The 14,977-nt window shown below is 41.0% G+C and overlaps 1 protein-coding gene across 2 annotated transcripts; it reads left to right on the forward strand.

The window, feature by feature from the left end:
• Positions 1-3,896: 3,896 nt before the first annotated feature.
• LOC115737066 (protein arginine N-methyltransferase 7) lies at positions 3,897-11,107 on the forward strand. 2 transcript variants are annotated; one of them, XM_030669023.2, is made up of 14 exons: positions 3,897-4,320; positions 4,903-5,137; positions 5,464-5,589; positions 6,343-6,507; positions 6,595-6,713; positions 6,813-6,883; positions 7,123-7,394; positions 7,960-8,196; positions 8,514-8,587; positions 9,266-9,359; positions 9,624-9,767; positions 9,864-9,938; positions 10,575-10,671; positions 10,868-11,107. In XM_030669023.2, exons 1-14 carry the CDS (start codon positions 3,986-3,988, stop codon positions 11,023-11,025), a joined length of 2,202 nt encoding a protein of 733 aa, XP_030524883.1. In that variant the 5' UTR covers positions 3,897-3,985; the 3' UTR covers positions 11,026-11,107. The 2 variants fall into 2 exon arrangements, with proteins under 2 accessions (XP_030524883.1, XP_030524884.1); XM_030669024.2 differs by having other exon boundaries at positions 4,093-4,320; positions 4,908-5,137.
• The last annotated feature ends 3,870 nt before the right edge of the window (positions 11,108-14,977 follow it).

Here is a 14,977-nt window from a genome sequence, read left to right on the forward strand (position 1 = left end):
TGTAAGGTAGAGTGTCTTTTTTTTTTTTAATCTAAACTAGGGTCTTGCTTATTGCCTTCTAAGAAAAATACAATATAATCAAGCTCCAGTATCTGCACACTATGGCTAATTAAGCAGCTTTTTTTGTGACCAATGCTTCGCCGCGACTTATTAATCGGAAGGTAGGTCCGAAATCGAGTCTATGGTGATGTGACGTCGCTTTAGTATCCGCACGATAATTGACAATAAGGTCCTTCATGAATAGATTGACCTATGCAAACTCATTAGTTGAGAGATAGGCTGTTCGAGTTGAAGTCCCATGACGAGCTTGCGGGGGCAAGCGATGAGTACCGGTTCATGTTAGCGATAGCCCACCTAAAATTTTATTTTTGACGAGCTGAACTTTCTATCCACTTTCATCTTAATTCTTCTGGGGCAATTTTCTTTTTCGTTGCGTAATTGATAAAATTACAGAGATTTGGTACGTAGCATGTTTGCTTTCAAATTCTCACGTTTCTATTTACCTTTTTTTCCATTTTATTGGGAAAACGCCCTTATTAATGCATTCCCCGATAGAAAACCGGGCCCGACCGATTCAGTCGTATTTCGAAGATCAAGACAAGAATGGAAGTCGAAGGGGAGTGAATGATTTATGCGGACCGTGTTTGCCACGCCTTAGAAGTTGGAATTGCGCTTGACTTTCAATGCTGCCAATTTGCATTCACCGTTTTGCATCCCAAAGTCAATTATTGAAGATACGTACGACCAAACTCGTGTACAATAAAACGTGACACATGAACCGATGTGCCTCCTGGAAAATTTGTTGCATCCAAAAGCATGGGGATAGGCGTTTCGGTTGCCCTGGAAGATCAAGAGATTATTTCAATGACCATATTGGGATAGGTTTGGCCCTAAGTAAGCCCCTAAACCGCTTCATTTAAAACGTCAATCGGATCTCGAGGTCCTTCGGATGTAAAATAATTAGAAGGTATTCCCCGCTAAAAGAGAAGAAAAAGAAATATTTAGCAACAAGGGGGTAGCGGTGGAGAAGGCAAACCCCACATCATCCAAAAGTGGCTACCGATAGGTAGGGTAGTATAGTAGCATCCCACGCCTAGGGTGAGCTATCGGAGCTTCGACTCCTGCGTCGTTAACATGTGCTTCGCACAGTATCTTTCAACCGACTTATCGACGACTTAATCCTAATTATCACTCGCATCTCATGTTTACCCTACTTTTTTGCTTTTCAAAATGAAATTATTGGCCATACCACTAAAGAATTTAGTCGCAAGCTTAAACGATAGCCCAAAAAGTAGATAGAACAATTGCATAATTGGTTTATATCGATCCTTCCCAATGAGCTCTAGGAACTCTGAATAGTTGTTTGAACAACGAGTTACATTTACATACTATCAATGCTAATATTGGCATGTTTGGGGTGATGAAAGAAATAACTGATTAATCCCTTCTATTGTAGGTTTTTTTTTTTTTGTACAAAAAGGAATTTAGAAATAAAAACAACTTTACATCCAAGTTTATTTGGTTCCCGTGCGACTCATAATTGGTGGGTTTCGACACCCAAACAAAAAACAACCACTTCTTGTAATCGGCAAAGTGGAGGAATGAGTTGATGATAGTCTAGTTTGGTCGAAACCTAACTTACCAACTGACAGAGCATTCGACAACTCCCAGATGAGGACTTTAACAACACACATAATTAAAGTTATTGACGAGAGCCTTCATCAAAACTCAAAAGGGAAGTGGATCGAAAAAGTCAAGAACAACGAACAGTCCCTGATTTTGGCCAAGTGTTTTTCATTTCGAAAATAGCAAGTCAGAATATTAACAACCTAGTCCACCAGCAGGTTGGCCTCGCAGGGCAATGGGCTATATGGATGGACATGTATTAGGCCTGCCTTCGCTTGCAATCTTCAACCCAAGCCCGTAGGTTCCATGGGTTTTTAGTCTACCCGTAACATAGTTTTTTTTTTTTTTTTTTTTGGGTCAAAAGCCCGTAACATAGTTGACCCGTGATGATCTATCAGTCTGAAATTTAGCGTGCAGATCAGTTCGAGTCTTAAGTGTTGAGGGGAAAATTACCAAAAAAAAGTCCTAATTTTATTACTCCTATTGTGCCAATTTAGTTACAAATCTTTCGGTTATGTCAATTAAATCGTAAACATTTTGATATTTTTTCGATTGAGTCTATCTGGTTAAATATGATCGTAAATCGTCGACGTAAACGATGACCATTTTACAGGGCATGATCGATACCGGCATGAAGAATTTTTAATACTATATTTTAATATATTTTCCTATTTTTTATTTTATTTTTCTTTACTTCTCTTTTCCTTCTCTACTTTTTAGTTGTGGCTGGGCCCTCGCCTACGCTTGCAATGGCCTAGACAAGGCCAGTCTCGCTAGCTGAAGGCTACAGCTTTGTGGTCCATGCACAATATAAAAAAATAATAAATAATAAAAACATAACGAAATAAAAATATAAATAACGAAAATTTCGAAAAAAGAATATTAAAAATTTTAAAAAAGTTGTACACATCAGGATCGATCGTGTCACATAGGACAGCCGGTCCGATCGACGATTTTTGCCAAAATTGATCAAATAGTCTTAGTTGGCAAAACATCAAAAGTTTAAAATTCAATTAGCATAATTAAAAAGTTTAAGACTGAAATGATAAAAGGGTAATAATGATTTTTTTGGTTCTTTTCCCAAGTATTGAGATAGTGCAATTAATGACCAAATGCTTGCCAACATATCGATTGAAGACAAGAATAATGGATCAACATGAGCACAAAAGTGTTGAGTGGTTATGCCATTATTCTCGGAATCACTTGGAAATAACTTTTAGTTAAGCATAGGAGGTCGTGTCTTTCATTTGAAATTTAAGTAACCGTACGTAGGATTAGGGAGTTACTTGTGAATTTAAAATTCAATAACCGGTTGTGTAACCATCGCAACACTCAAGTGTACTCTTTTACATTTTTTTTTTTTGTTGCAATTTTCACCTTGTCAGTAACCATTCCCGTGTTTGCACATTTAATTCTTTGCCATCTACATCACTATTCAAAATTAACAAATGAATCTTCATGAATTTTATATCGATCCATCCATATTCTAGAACATATTTCATCATCGATGTTGCTAAAACAATGGGGTTGGTTATTCACATGCTTCGACTCCTAGACCATTTGACCCACACAATAAGATCCATCTCCATCCTTTGATCTCCCACCTTCTCTCTCTTCATCATCCGGCAAATATCGAACGGGCGTGGAGCTGCTCCCGGTGACCAAAGCGCAACACAGGGCGAGCTCCATCAAGTTGACCGACAAAGTCATGGCCTCGTGCATAGTGGTGCCAATGTTGGGGAGGCCAAGAAGGCCATGCCTATGCATCAGGTTTGGACAGAGAATAGGGAGGAGAGATTAGTGACGTTAAGACCTTTTTTGTCCAATTAAAGCTTTGATAGACTACATAAACAACTAGGTCATATACGCAAATAGATAAATGAAGAAGGTATCTTGAGTGAATTCCGCTTAAGCTGTCAAATCAAACAGCACCGATATTGTAATTTGTGCCTGCTAGTTGTCAATGGTTAGGAATGTCAAGAAATTGAATATCGATCTAACGAGTTACTATCGGATAAAGTTGATGTTAAGTCTCTTATTTGAACAAGGATCTGATAGGCTAACTGTTTAGAATCGGTCCGACATGATGAGTCGATTACAAATGGAATTTATCGGTTCAGTTTGAATTGGGATGTTATGTAGTAAGATTTGGCTTAAGAACAAATTTGCGAAAATCGAACCGAGCATGGCCTCGGGCAAGCTTTAACTCCACGAGACGGGCCTTCTCTTTCTCGGGTGACGTCCGGCCCGGTGTAACCCGGCCCGACATTCAGACCATCCGCCATTTTACCTCCCGAGAATTCCTGGCGCCGCATGATCATAGCCGCCGGCACATTCGCAGCGCGACGATGTCCCTGCAATGGCGTTTCTGACCCCCAATTGCCGGTTGATTTCATCGGCTCGCTTGCTCTCGGCTTCTCCCTCAGCCCCTCGCTTACGATTCGCGCACGCTCAAGCCATGAGCTCGTGCTCGACTCAGAGAGTCTTCCAGCTGAAGCTCGACCCGCTCACCGGCAACTCGGAGTGGGTCGTCATCGAGGAAGACGCAGGGGAGACGGCTCCCGAGAGTCTCCACAAGGGCCTCCTGGCGAGGACATCGTATCTTGACATGCTCAATGACGCTCCCCGGAACAAGGCCTTCCGCGAAGCCATTGACAAGGCCATCACCAGGCCTTGCCGCGTGCTCGACATTGGGTAATTTCGCGTAAAGATGAGCTCCGTTTCTCTTTTTGAGTTTGGCGTAGTCGGAGTAGTTAACTTTCCGTCTGTGGAATGTTCAAGCTGAGTTCTTTTGATCAGTTGATTGATTTGGTCGATGTGAAGATGTCTAATTTGTGTCTTCGGAGTTGGGAGGTGTGCTTCTACTCATGTTGCTTTGTTAGTCCACTACGTATTGTTTCTTGGATCGTCTCATTGCTTAATGACTCGTTTTGTTATCAGAAATGAAATAACGGAGTTTGAGCTTACTCCATTGACTCCACTTGGCGAAAAAATTACAATGCTAGTACTAGCTAGATAGCACAGAAGGAATCCCTTTCTCATTAATTGCAGATCAGGGGGACATTTTCCTTAGTCAACGGCATTTTGGAAACTTACATTCTCTTAAGTGGGTCTAACTAAAATGAGGGGACTAAACCTTAGTACGCCTCCCGCACATATCAAATTTTCTCATGAAGATGCATTGGACCTTGTGGGAGTCTTGAGTTTTTTTACTTTTTTTTTGGTGGATGAGGCCAGTGTTTGTGTTTTTCTAAACTTGCTAGGCGTGGTATCTAGTGCAGGAACTGGCTTGTTATCAATGATGGCTGCTCGGACGATGGGTTTGATGGATTCTCCAACATGCCATGGTAATAATGGATCAGTAACAGCTTGCGAGTCTTACCTTCCCATGGTGAAATTGATGCGGAAGATTTTGCGTGCTAATGATATGGCAAAGAGTATAACTGTCCTCAACAAGCGTTCTGATGAAGTCAGAGTTGGGGTAGATATTGATTCACGTGCTGATGTTCTGGTGAGTTTTACAACGTCCATCATGTGCTTGCTTCAGTGAACTATTTTACTTATGAAGTTTGTCCTCAACCTGAACCGAAGTTAATATTGCATGTTGGGCAATAAAAATGGATGTCAGAGTACCTAATTAAGCTTACACTATTCTATATGCCGGAGCACATTCAAATTCAAGGTTGGTCTCATCTCATCAACAAAGATGAAGACTGTTGCACTAGTGTACTTTGTGCAGTATTAGTTTGAAGTGCCCTGTGACTTTGTCATTTCAATCAAATGCATCTATGTTGTGGTTTCTTCCTTTCATCAAAGATGATTATGTTGTAAATGCAGGTTAGTGAGATACTTGACTCAGAGTTACTGGGCGAAGGATTAGTACCAACCTTACAGCATGCACATGACATGCTTTTGGTGGAAAATCCAGTAACAGTTCCATACAAGGCAATCGTGTATGGCCAGGTGCTTGGTCTGTCTATATCATATTTCATTATGCTCCATAGACTATAATTTGATAGAAGATTTTGCATTTTGTAGGGATTTCCTTGCCCATTCTTAATCCTCGAGATATAGGACATGTGCTAGTTCAATTAGTGATTATTCAATAAATCTTCAGATGAGTGATCATGTCGCTACAGCAATGGTGACTCAGAATTGAAAACTAAACTAGACAACTAATTTGTTTGTATGCCGGCTAATTCATGTGACAGTAAGAGCAATACCCTGATCAATCGTGTATGGCCGGGTGCTTGGTCTGTCCTTAAGTCATGTTTCATTAGAATAAAATTTGGTAGAATATTTAGCATTTTGTAGGAATTTCCTTATCCATTGTCAATCCTCGAGATATAGGACACGTGCCAGTTCAACCAGATGTTATTCAATAAGTATTCAGATGAGTGATTATGTCACTACAGCAATGGTGACTCAGAACTGAAAACTAAACTAGACAACTAGTTTGTTTGTATTCCGGCTATTTCATATGACAGTAAGAGCATTAGCAAGGGAGATTTGCCCTGAACAATCTGTCCAACACATGTTCCTCGGAGATTAAGTTTGCTTTCTATCTTCTGTCGCCCATTGTGGGATTTGATGTTGCACTTTTTTGCTTTTGTTACGCTATCAAAAGTTGGATTTTGAGTATTTATAGAGGATTGATGGATAGTGCAAAAGTCAGACCCGTGATCATAATTTTCTTCTTGGGTCTTCAATCAACAGCTAGTTGAAAGTACATATTTGTGGAAGCTGCATGATCTGTATAATAATGAAGCAGAAATATCAGATGGCATACATCTAGTCCCTGCTGGGTTGGAGAGGATAATAGGCGTTAAACTTCAACAACATCCGATGCACTGTGATGCAATAAAACGAGAAATAAAACTGGTAAGTGGTGATGCAACTTGCTCCTTTCCTGCATTTCCTCTGGAAAATGAAGTCATTTTTCTTCTACTCAACACTGAATTCATCCAGTTGTCAGAACCCTTCAGAATTTTTGAATTCAATTTTGGGAAACGGCCAGAGAGTCATGGTGAAACTGCAGTTCATGTAAAAGCAACCGGTAGTGGTCAAGTAAATGCTGTGATTTCCTGGTAACTACGAATATTCTTATAATTTTTTTTTTTGTGGTTCATAATGTTTCTCTGGTCGTTGCTGTAACATTGGTGTTTTGTTGTTGGTGCTTATGTAAGGTGGATGCTTCAGCTTGATGAAGAAGGGTCTATACATTATTCCACTGCTCCGAAATGGATAACTTCATCAGGTAATATGAGTGGGTCAAAATTTTGGTCTCTTGCTGGTTGGTTGATTTCGCATTGATTTCAGTGGATGGTCTTATTACTTCTAAGGAGCAAAGATATTTAATTGGGAAAATATGTTACATCAAGAGAGTGGTGTGTGCTATCTGTAAAGAAATTGGCAAAGAATATTGGCTGAGTTCTCATTTAAATTTTCTTCCTTGTCCTCATTGAACTAATAAAACTGGCCCCAATGCTTTTCTAGGTGCTGGGAATTGGTGTGACCATTGGAAACAGTGTGTTTGGTTCATTCCAGGGAAGGGGGTGCCATTAGCCAAAGACGAAGAGATTTCTTTACGTGCAGTTCATGGTGATACTAGCATTTCCTATCAACTTGAACCTCATCAGCCAATATCCACAGGACAGGATCATAACGTTAAGGGTGGAGATTTCTGTCTCCCCCTATCCCCTGAAAGAATTGCAATTTATGGAGATGCTGAATGGCGGCATTCTGTGCTAAATGCCATAAAAACTGTTGTACGTATTCTGCTGTGAGCTCTTCTGTATTTAGTTTGATCTGGTCTTCCTTTCCCGGCTTAGAGAAGTCATTGTTTTTGCTTTAAGCTTTATTCGGGGTGACTTACACTCTTATTTGGGTTCTTAGCTCTAGTTGTGAAATCTATATTTGTAATGTCTGGAATTATAGTCTCAAAGTCGCTGTGCATTCATATTCACTCTGGAAAAAAGTACAAGCGTAAGGTTTGGAGGGGGAGTGGGGAGAGAGAAATTCTTGCTTCTGGCTTTTGCTACTTGCTTATGCCGCATATGTTGGATAAAAAGGTAGAAGCTGGAGGCAGGGTTGGTAGCCGGTGGGGAAAAAGCCCAACCTTTCCCCAATCGCTCTTATGAAGTCCTCATTCTCATTAGTTGACTTACTCCCACTTTGCTATATGTTATATAGCCTATTCTGTTGCGAACACTCTCTATGCCCTAATATGTTTTTGCTGTTTAATTAGATTTGTTTTTTAGATATGTACTTGTTTTAAGGATGAACAGGAATATTGGCATATGTAATAACTATAAGTTACGTGATTTCCTGCAGCTGCAGAGAAGAGCTCCCTCACTATGCATCATTGCTGATGACAGCGTCTTTCTGGCGCTTCTGGTTGCTCGCCTTTCAATAGCATCACACATAATGGCCTTGTTTCCTGGTTTGCAAGATAAGGGTATCCATTATTTGAAAGCTGTTGCTGATGCTAATGGTTTCTCAATGGATCGTGTAGAATTCGTTAGAAAGAAAACGGCAAACTGGACTGTGCATGATACTCATAAGAAAACGGTAATTTCCTCTATACAGATTTTATGCTTCTTTTTAGCGTCATAATTCAAGCTTTGTCATAATGGAAAGGACCGTGCACTAGAGCACCTCGCTTAGGTAGTGTATTCTTCTTTTAGTTATTTTTCTGGGAAACCAGACACTTGTAGGGATGTTTTATTTGTAGCATGAATGCATTGCCTCACAAAGCTTAACGGCGGTTTCCGGTTGACAATTAAGACATTTCTTTTACATTCATTTATGTTCTACCTGGTCAAATTCCCTTTAAGTGCTGGCCTTGAACTACAATAGCTTGTGTTTTTGGCTAATATGGTTTGCAGGTGGACCTGCTGATTGCAGAACCATTTTATTATGGAAGTGATGGCATGCTTCCTTGGCAGAACCTTCGCTTCTGGTAAGTTCTCAAACCACATTACGTAAGTAGAATCTTCTTCTCTATACATGAACTATCCCATGGTCGAATAATTCAGATTTTAAGGCCATCCACCTTTCAAAGGCACACAGAATCTGTTTTCTCTATATTGACAGTATACAACAATTTTCTACTGTTCCTGCAGTCAGCAGTATACAATGGTTTTATGCTGCTCATGTAATGTCCAAAGCCATTTGAATGCAGTATCAGATGACCATGGATATGCCGTCTTGTTGCACAAAGACAGCTTTCATTATGATTTTCTACCCTTTTCTGGAAATTGTTGTGGTGAAAAACTTTTAAGAATGTTTCCCGAGCGAGACTTGCAACTTTTGGCATTCCGCTTTCTTGTCAATCAGCAATCAGATCAACCAATGAACCTTTTCGTTTTCTCCCTTGCCCTAAGCTCTCATATTTGTAATATCTGCTTCAGGTTCGCTATTCTAAGACTTCCTATGGTGAGCATTTCGTAATATCTGTCGTCTTAATATCTGTTCTGTACTGTTCAAGCACAAAGCATATTCTTCCACCATTAGAAACCCCAACTACAAGCATTGTCACCCTTAGTCCGATGTTCCAAGACTACAATGCCCTATGCTACGACGAAATGTATGCGTATTTCAACTTTGCCTTTGCTTCTAAGTTCTCAATGGTTTTCAGGAATGAACGGACTGCACTTGACTCTCTACTTTCCAAAGACGCCTCTATAATGCCTTGTAAAGGACTGTTAAAAGTTTGTGCTATGTCTCTCCCAGTAAGTTGCTTATATTTGAACATTTCCTTTTTGTGCTCGTTCGTGTATGTTTTGTTTGAGAAATGAGATAAAGATGGGAGGAGTGAAGATTTGGGCGGAAAGTTTTTAGGTTTTTAGAATATTTGTGAGAAGTGAGAGGAGGGAAAACTTAAAAATTTGGGCATTTTCTTCTCTTTTTCTTCCCCTCCCTCTCTCCCAAAAATAGCTAGTCTTTAGACAGGCTTGTATGCCAACTAGTGGTGATCCTTTTGACATTACATGTAGGACTTATGGAACAGCCGTCGCTCTTTGGAGAAGATCGAAGGTTTTGATCATTCCATGGTAAATGCTACTTTAGGAGCATGTGGTGATGCAGCTGATGGAGGTCCTTGCCTTCCCTTTTTCGTCTGGCAGTGTGGGGAGGTTAAGGTAAACTAGTGTTGGTGTTTTGTGGCTAGGGAAGAAGGATACTTTGCTCAAAGTCAGATGTCTATTATTGCTGATCATTGATCCATTCTGATTCAGGAACTCAGCCAGATAGTTACTGTCATGGAATTTGATTTCTCAAGGGCTATAAGTCCATGTCAAGGAAAAGCCAAGGTTTGTTTTCTACAGGACAATCATTTAAGCTCAAACTGAACTCATGGCGGTGTTTTCTCGTGTACTTAACTAGTAGTTTTTGTTGCTTCCACTCTACCTGTGAATTTGGATTTGTGACTTGCACGTCGACCACCCAATGTCTGCTAGAGGTATCAACAACTGCTTTACATATTCAAAATTAAAATTGCCCTGTTACCATGACAAGGGAGCCCACCTATAGATGGGCCCCCATGCCAATGAACTATCTCATTAACTCACTCATGCATCAAGTAAGACGTGAGAAAGCTAATAGAGTTCTCAGCCTAGGAAAAAATCATACAATTGTTTATCAACTTAGTAGCAATGGCAACATAACATTGTCTTAAGTTCAGGTTATTTTGATTCGAAACCGATTTTTTAAGAGCCCCGGACTCTTTAAACTAACTTGATTAAAGCTTTGACTGTTTGGTGCCAAAACAATGAGAATGCAAACTTTTGAAAGGGTGGACTGTGCCTACTGTAGTACTTGGAAGCTAGTTTAGTCATTAGAGCAGTCGACCTAGCCGTAGATGCTGCACCACATTTGCACGCACTCCTAGTAGATGAGTTCATTTTCGGAACTAGGGATCCGATACCGGAGATACTTTTTCACTGCAGGTCAAGTTTAGTGAGAAAGGAATTTGCCATGGATTGGTGCTGTGGATTGATTGGGTGATGGATGCTGAATACTCCACTGTGGTTTCCACTGGCCCAGGTATTGATTGATGTCATGCCAGTTAATTTGATTGAAGCCGCATCATTTATAATTTAGACATGGTACATATTGTCGTTTCCACCTTAGGTGCCTCAAAGCTTTGAAACTGTGAGATAGAACCTAGATAAACCACTATGGCATAAAATGCGAAAGTAAAAACAAGAGGTGGTTTCTAAGAAGGCATTTCTATTTTCAGACCAGCGATATTGGAAGCAAGGGGTGAAGCTTCTTCCCACGCCTGTGGCAGCTGGGTTCCATGGATCAACTGATGCCGGCGAAGCTTCTTGTTTGATTGTCGAAACGTCATTCGACCCATCAAATGGCGAACTTGTAATCAAGCACATTCCTTCCTAAAATCTTCATCTTTAGCCGTGAGAATTTTCTGTAGCACATGGAACAACCGACTGAAAACGATGATTTTCTCGAATTTTCCAATCTCTATGGTCCCCGTTGTGGCTCTACAACGATATTGGACATGTGGTCCTGCGATTTTTCTCCGAGCGACCTTGCTCTGTTCAGTTCTTTATCCTGTGAAACTCCTTCCCTAGATATCCTGTGAAACGAGAGAAATATAATGCTTCTACAGCCTGCCATTCCGACAACTAAGGGGGACAACTAAGGGGGCGCATGGCAACACTTCTTTGCTAGAAATCAACTTCTGACCAGAAGTTGATTTCTCAACTTCTCCTTCAAAGCAGAAGCTAATTTTTCTACTTTTACTTCAGATTGACTTCTAATCAGAAAAATTCGTTTGATCATGGTTGAAAATTTCTACTTCTAGAACATTATTAACAAAATCTTCGACAACCGGCCGGCGACCAGCGGCAGCAGGCGGCGGCCGGCGACCTGCGGCAGCAGTCGACGGTGGTCGGCGATGGGCGGTCGGTGGAGGTGAGTGTGATCGAAGAAGTGATTCTAAGGTGGAGAAGTAAAAAAAATTTGCTTCTCAAAGTTGGCCAAAAATCTTGCCGGAAGTTAAAAATCCTACCATAATTTAAAAATCCTACTAAAAGTCAATTTTTTTACCAAACAGATTTCTACTTTGGCAAGGTTTTTACCAAATGGATTTCCCTGCCGGATTGACTTCTGGCGGAGAAATTCAGAAGTAGAAGTGTTATCATGCAGCCCCTAATATGATGGTTCCCAACCAATTGGGTGTGCACAGTATTTACTGCCAGGGATACTACACCAACGAGTCGGTCATAAATCGTGCGAAACACAGGTCGAGTAGCAAGAGCCGAAGCTTCAATGACTCACTCTAGGTGCGGTATGCTACTATACGACCCTATCCGACGGTAGTCAATCGAAGCAAACGTGAAGTCTTACCTCCCCCACTGCTACTTTCTAAATTGTAAGGAAATATTTTTCTTTCCTTTATTTCAGGATATACCTTCGAACTTTTACGTCTCAAGTTCCAGACGTAGCCTTTTAAGGGCCAATTCTTATTTCAGCCTTTAGGACACTAAAAGTCTGCATGGCAACGATTTTGATTCAAAAAAGTGATTCCGATTAAAATTGAATTATTATTTTTGTTTATGATTTTGTTCCTCGGATGAGTTTTAAAGAATCGGAGCGTGTTTGAAAATTGTACAAAATATATGTTCTTGAAATATAAACGCGTTCGGTAATCGCACAAAATTTTTGTTATTAGGAATCTCTTCTCAATTTTTGTCATTTAAGTCAAATAATTACGTAGTTACTTTGTGAAATTTCGTCCTACATTTCGATTGATTCTCTTTTATAGGATATTGCATATATCATTTTTTTTTTTTGGTGCTGTCCCTGTCTGATCTTCCCATCATAACGAGTCATTTTAAATTTAAAAAAGAAGAAGGAGAGACCATATTGGGTCAGCGTGTGTCTTCACTATCACTCGATGCGCGACATACAGTAACACTCAGATGGGTTAGCGACATCACATTAGCATGCATGTTTCATAACCTCACAAGACGAAACTTAGAAGATCCTCCCATCTCTTTGTTGTCTGCGTCTTGCATGTAAGTAAGAGAAATCGATATTTTTCCCCCCCTGGGGCAAAAGGGATGTCGTGATAAGGGGCCCCCGTCCGTCCGTCCGTCCGTCCGTTGCTAGGGCATGTGCTATTTTTCGTGTCGTGTCTTTCGAGGAACCCTCAAGTGGGTGCTCGAGATTTCCCCGAATTTACTTTAGCTCGATTCAACATTGATGGTGGATTGGTTGGATCTTTATCTTATTACTTTTGTCTCTTCTTCGTTTTGGAATGTATCGTGCGATGAAACTTCCTGGAAATTTCCTGGGTGGTGTCCCGCTGTCTCTCTCCCCAAGTTGGTACTGCCCAATCCATCTTTGCGCCGTACTCTGTCATAACCCTAAAAGCCACTCTCTTTATCTGATAAGACCCGAAAGTTCACAGAGGAGACAGGTTGATTCTGCCCCTGTTACATTCGGACAGTTCAATTTTATATCTTTACACATTCAACTAATTTTGATTAAAAATTGATGAAGTCGTCCCTAAATGTCTTACGAGATACGATCAATGATTAACTTGCCCATCATCAATCCTATTGGTTAGGAATCGAGGGTCGCAAAGCCCTCGTTAGCCAAGGCGAGGATATCGTGGCATTCCTTCCATTTCCTTTCTACTTATCTCAACAATAAACCCGTAACTCCGTCCATTTCCTTTCTACTTATCTCAACAATAAAATGAGGCCATTTCTATTTTAGGCTCCGCCTGTTTCACGAAAATTAGCGATTTATAAAAGATTTTCTTAATCCTGATATCTCCTAAAAAAAAAGGAGGTGATGAAAAATATTTTTATCATCAAAAAAAAAAAATTAGGTATGAATTGTCGTTAATTATGAAAATACTTTTCATCGACTCGTTTTCCATATCATGATTGTAAGTTTCGAAATGTTTTTCAGATCCGCCGATTTTCCACAAAACCCACCGACCGAGAGGCATCGTAACCGCGTAAACCGAAACTCCTTCCAAATTACAATGTCACGCTTAGCATCCGATGTGGTCGTGTCCTTTAAAAGTCGGGAGAGACCATTCCTTCCGACCCAAATAATTTATGCCATGGACGAGTCCTCATACGTAGAATCGATCGTATTTCCAATTCGAACGCGCGTTAAAAACACGTTCTTTCCACGTTCTTTTCCCGCCGTATTTCGTTCTCTCCGGATAATGAATCCACACAAAGTCATCAAATGAACATGGCAGATTTTTATACGACATTTGAAGGGACCCAACGGAATTTAATGGCGACCGTGGACCTGAAGATGCTCGCTTTCTATCGTGGCTAGTTTAATTGCATAGCCCTTCTCCTCCTCCGTCTGAAAGCTTCAGCTCCGAGAGCATGGGGATTCACATGGTCGCTCTGGCGAAACTCAACCTCATCTTCACCCCCCGGAGCCCGAGCCCCGCCGTGGTGGTCTCGTGCTTGGTTTGGCCCTTCCTGCTCAGGCTTTCCGTGAGTTGCGAGCGCGTTTGGCGTGGCTACTCCGACGCGGTCTACACGTCGAGGCTCTTCTTCTTCCAGCTGAGACGGATCGCGCTCCCCGGCGGCGGCGATCGAGATCGTGTAGCTGACACGAGATGGGAGAGAGCTCTGCGGCTGGTCCACCAGAGATTGATTAGCGGGAGGCAATCGACGATGACATTGGTCGATGAAGATAGCTTCCACACTCTCTCCATGCTTGCCCTTTGAGCCCTTTTTCAGTTCATGCTTCACATTCCATGTACTGCACTGTATAATTGCGCAATGGTAATCGACATTTTCAGATCTTGTCTGTCTCTCTGCCCACGGTTTCCTTCGTTCCTTGGGCTTGAATTCAATTCGTAATCAACAACATTTCCAGGCTCTTGTTAGAGAGCCCAGGCCCAAAGCCCAACACTGATCTGTATTCTGTACGATACTTATTTTGCCCAAGCAAAAGCATGAATGAGTCTTTAACACAGTAATGGGATCAAATTGAGTAGGATTAGGACTGTAATAGGAGACTATTGGGTGCCTCCTTGATCAGGTCGTATACACCGATAATTGATGATAATGACTATGGTTTCTTATGTTCCATCGATCCGATTCAATCTTGTCCAAAATTTTATATATGCAAGGCACCGCCGAATCAAGATCGAGGATCAAATTGAGTATAGATCCGGCCCCGATTGGATCCGGAAATTACTTGAATTTGTCGAAATGCCTGTGTGAGGCGAAGGCCTCACATTGGAGCAATTCGTATATCCTAATTGGTTATGACTCATTAATTTGGAAATTTTTAAGTGACCGTGAGGGCTGTTTGGTTCAGCATTTGGAAGGGGCTTTGA

The sequence above is a fragment of the Rhodamnia argentea genome, chromosome 9 (genome assembly GCF_020921035.1).
Source record: "Rhodamnia argentea isolate NSW1041297 chromosome 9, ASM2092103v1, whole genome shotgun sequence".
Classification (NCBI taxonomy): Eukaryota; Viridiplantae; Streptophyta; class Magnoliopsida; order Myrtales; family Myrtaceae; genus Rhodamnia; species Rhodamnia argentea.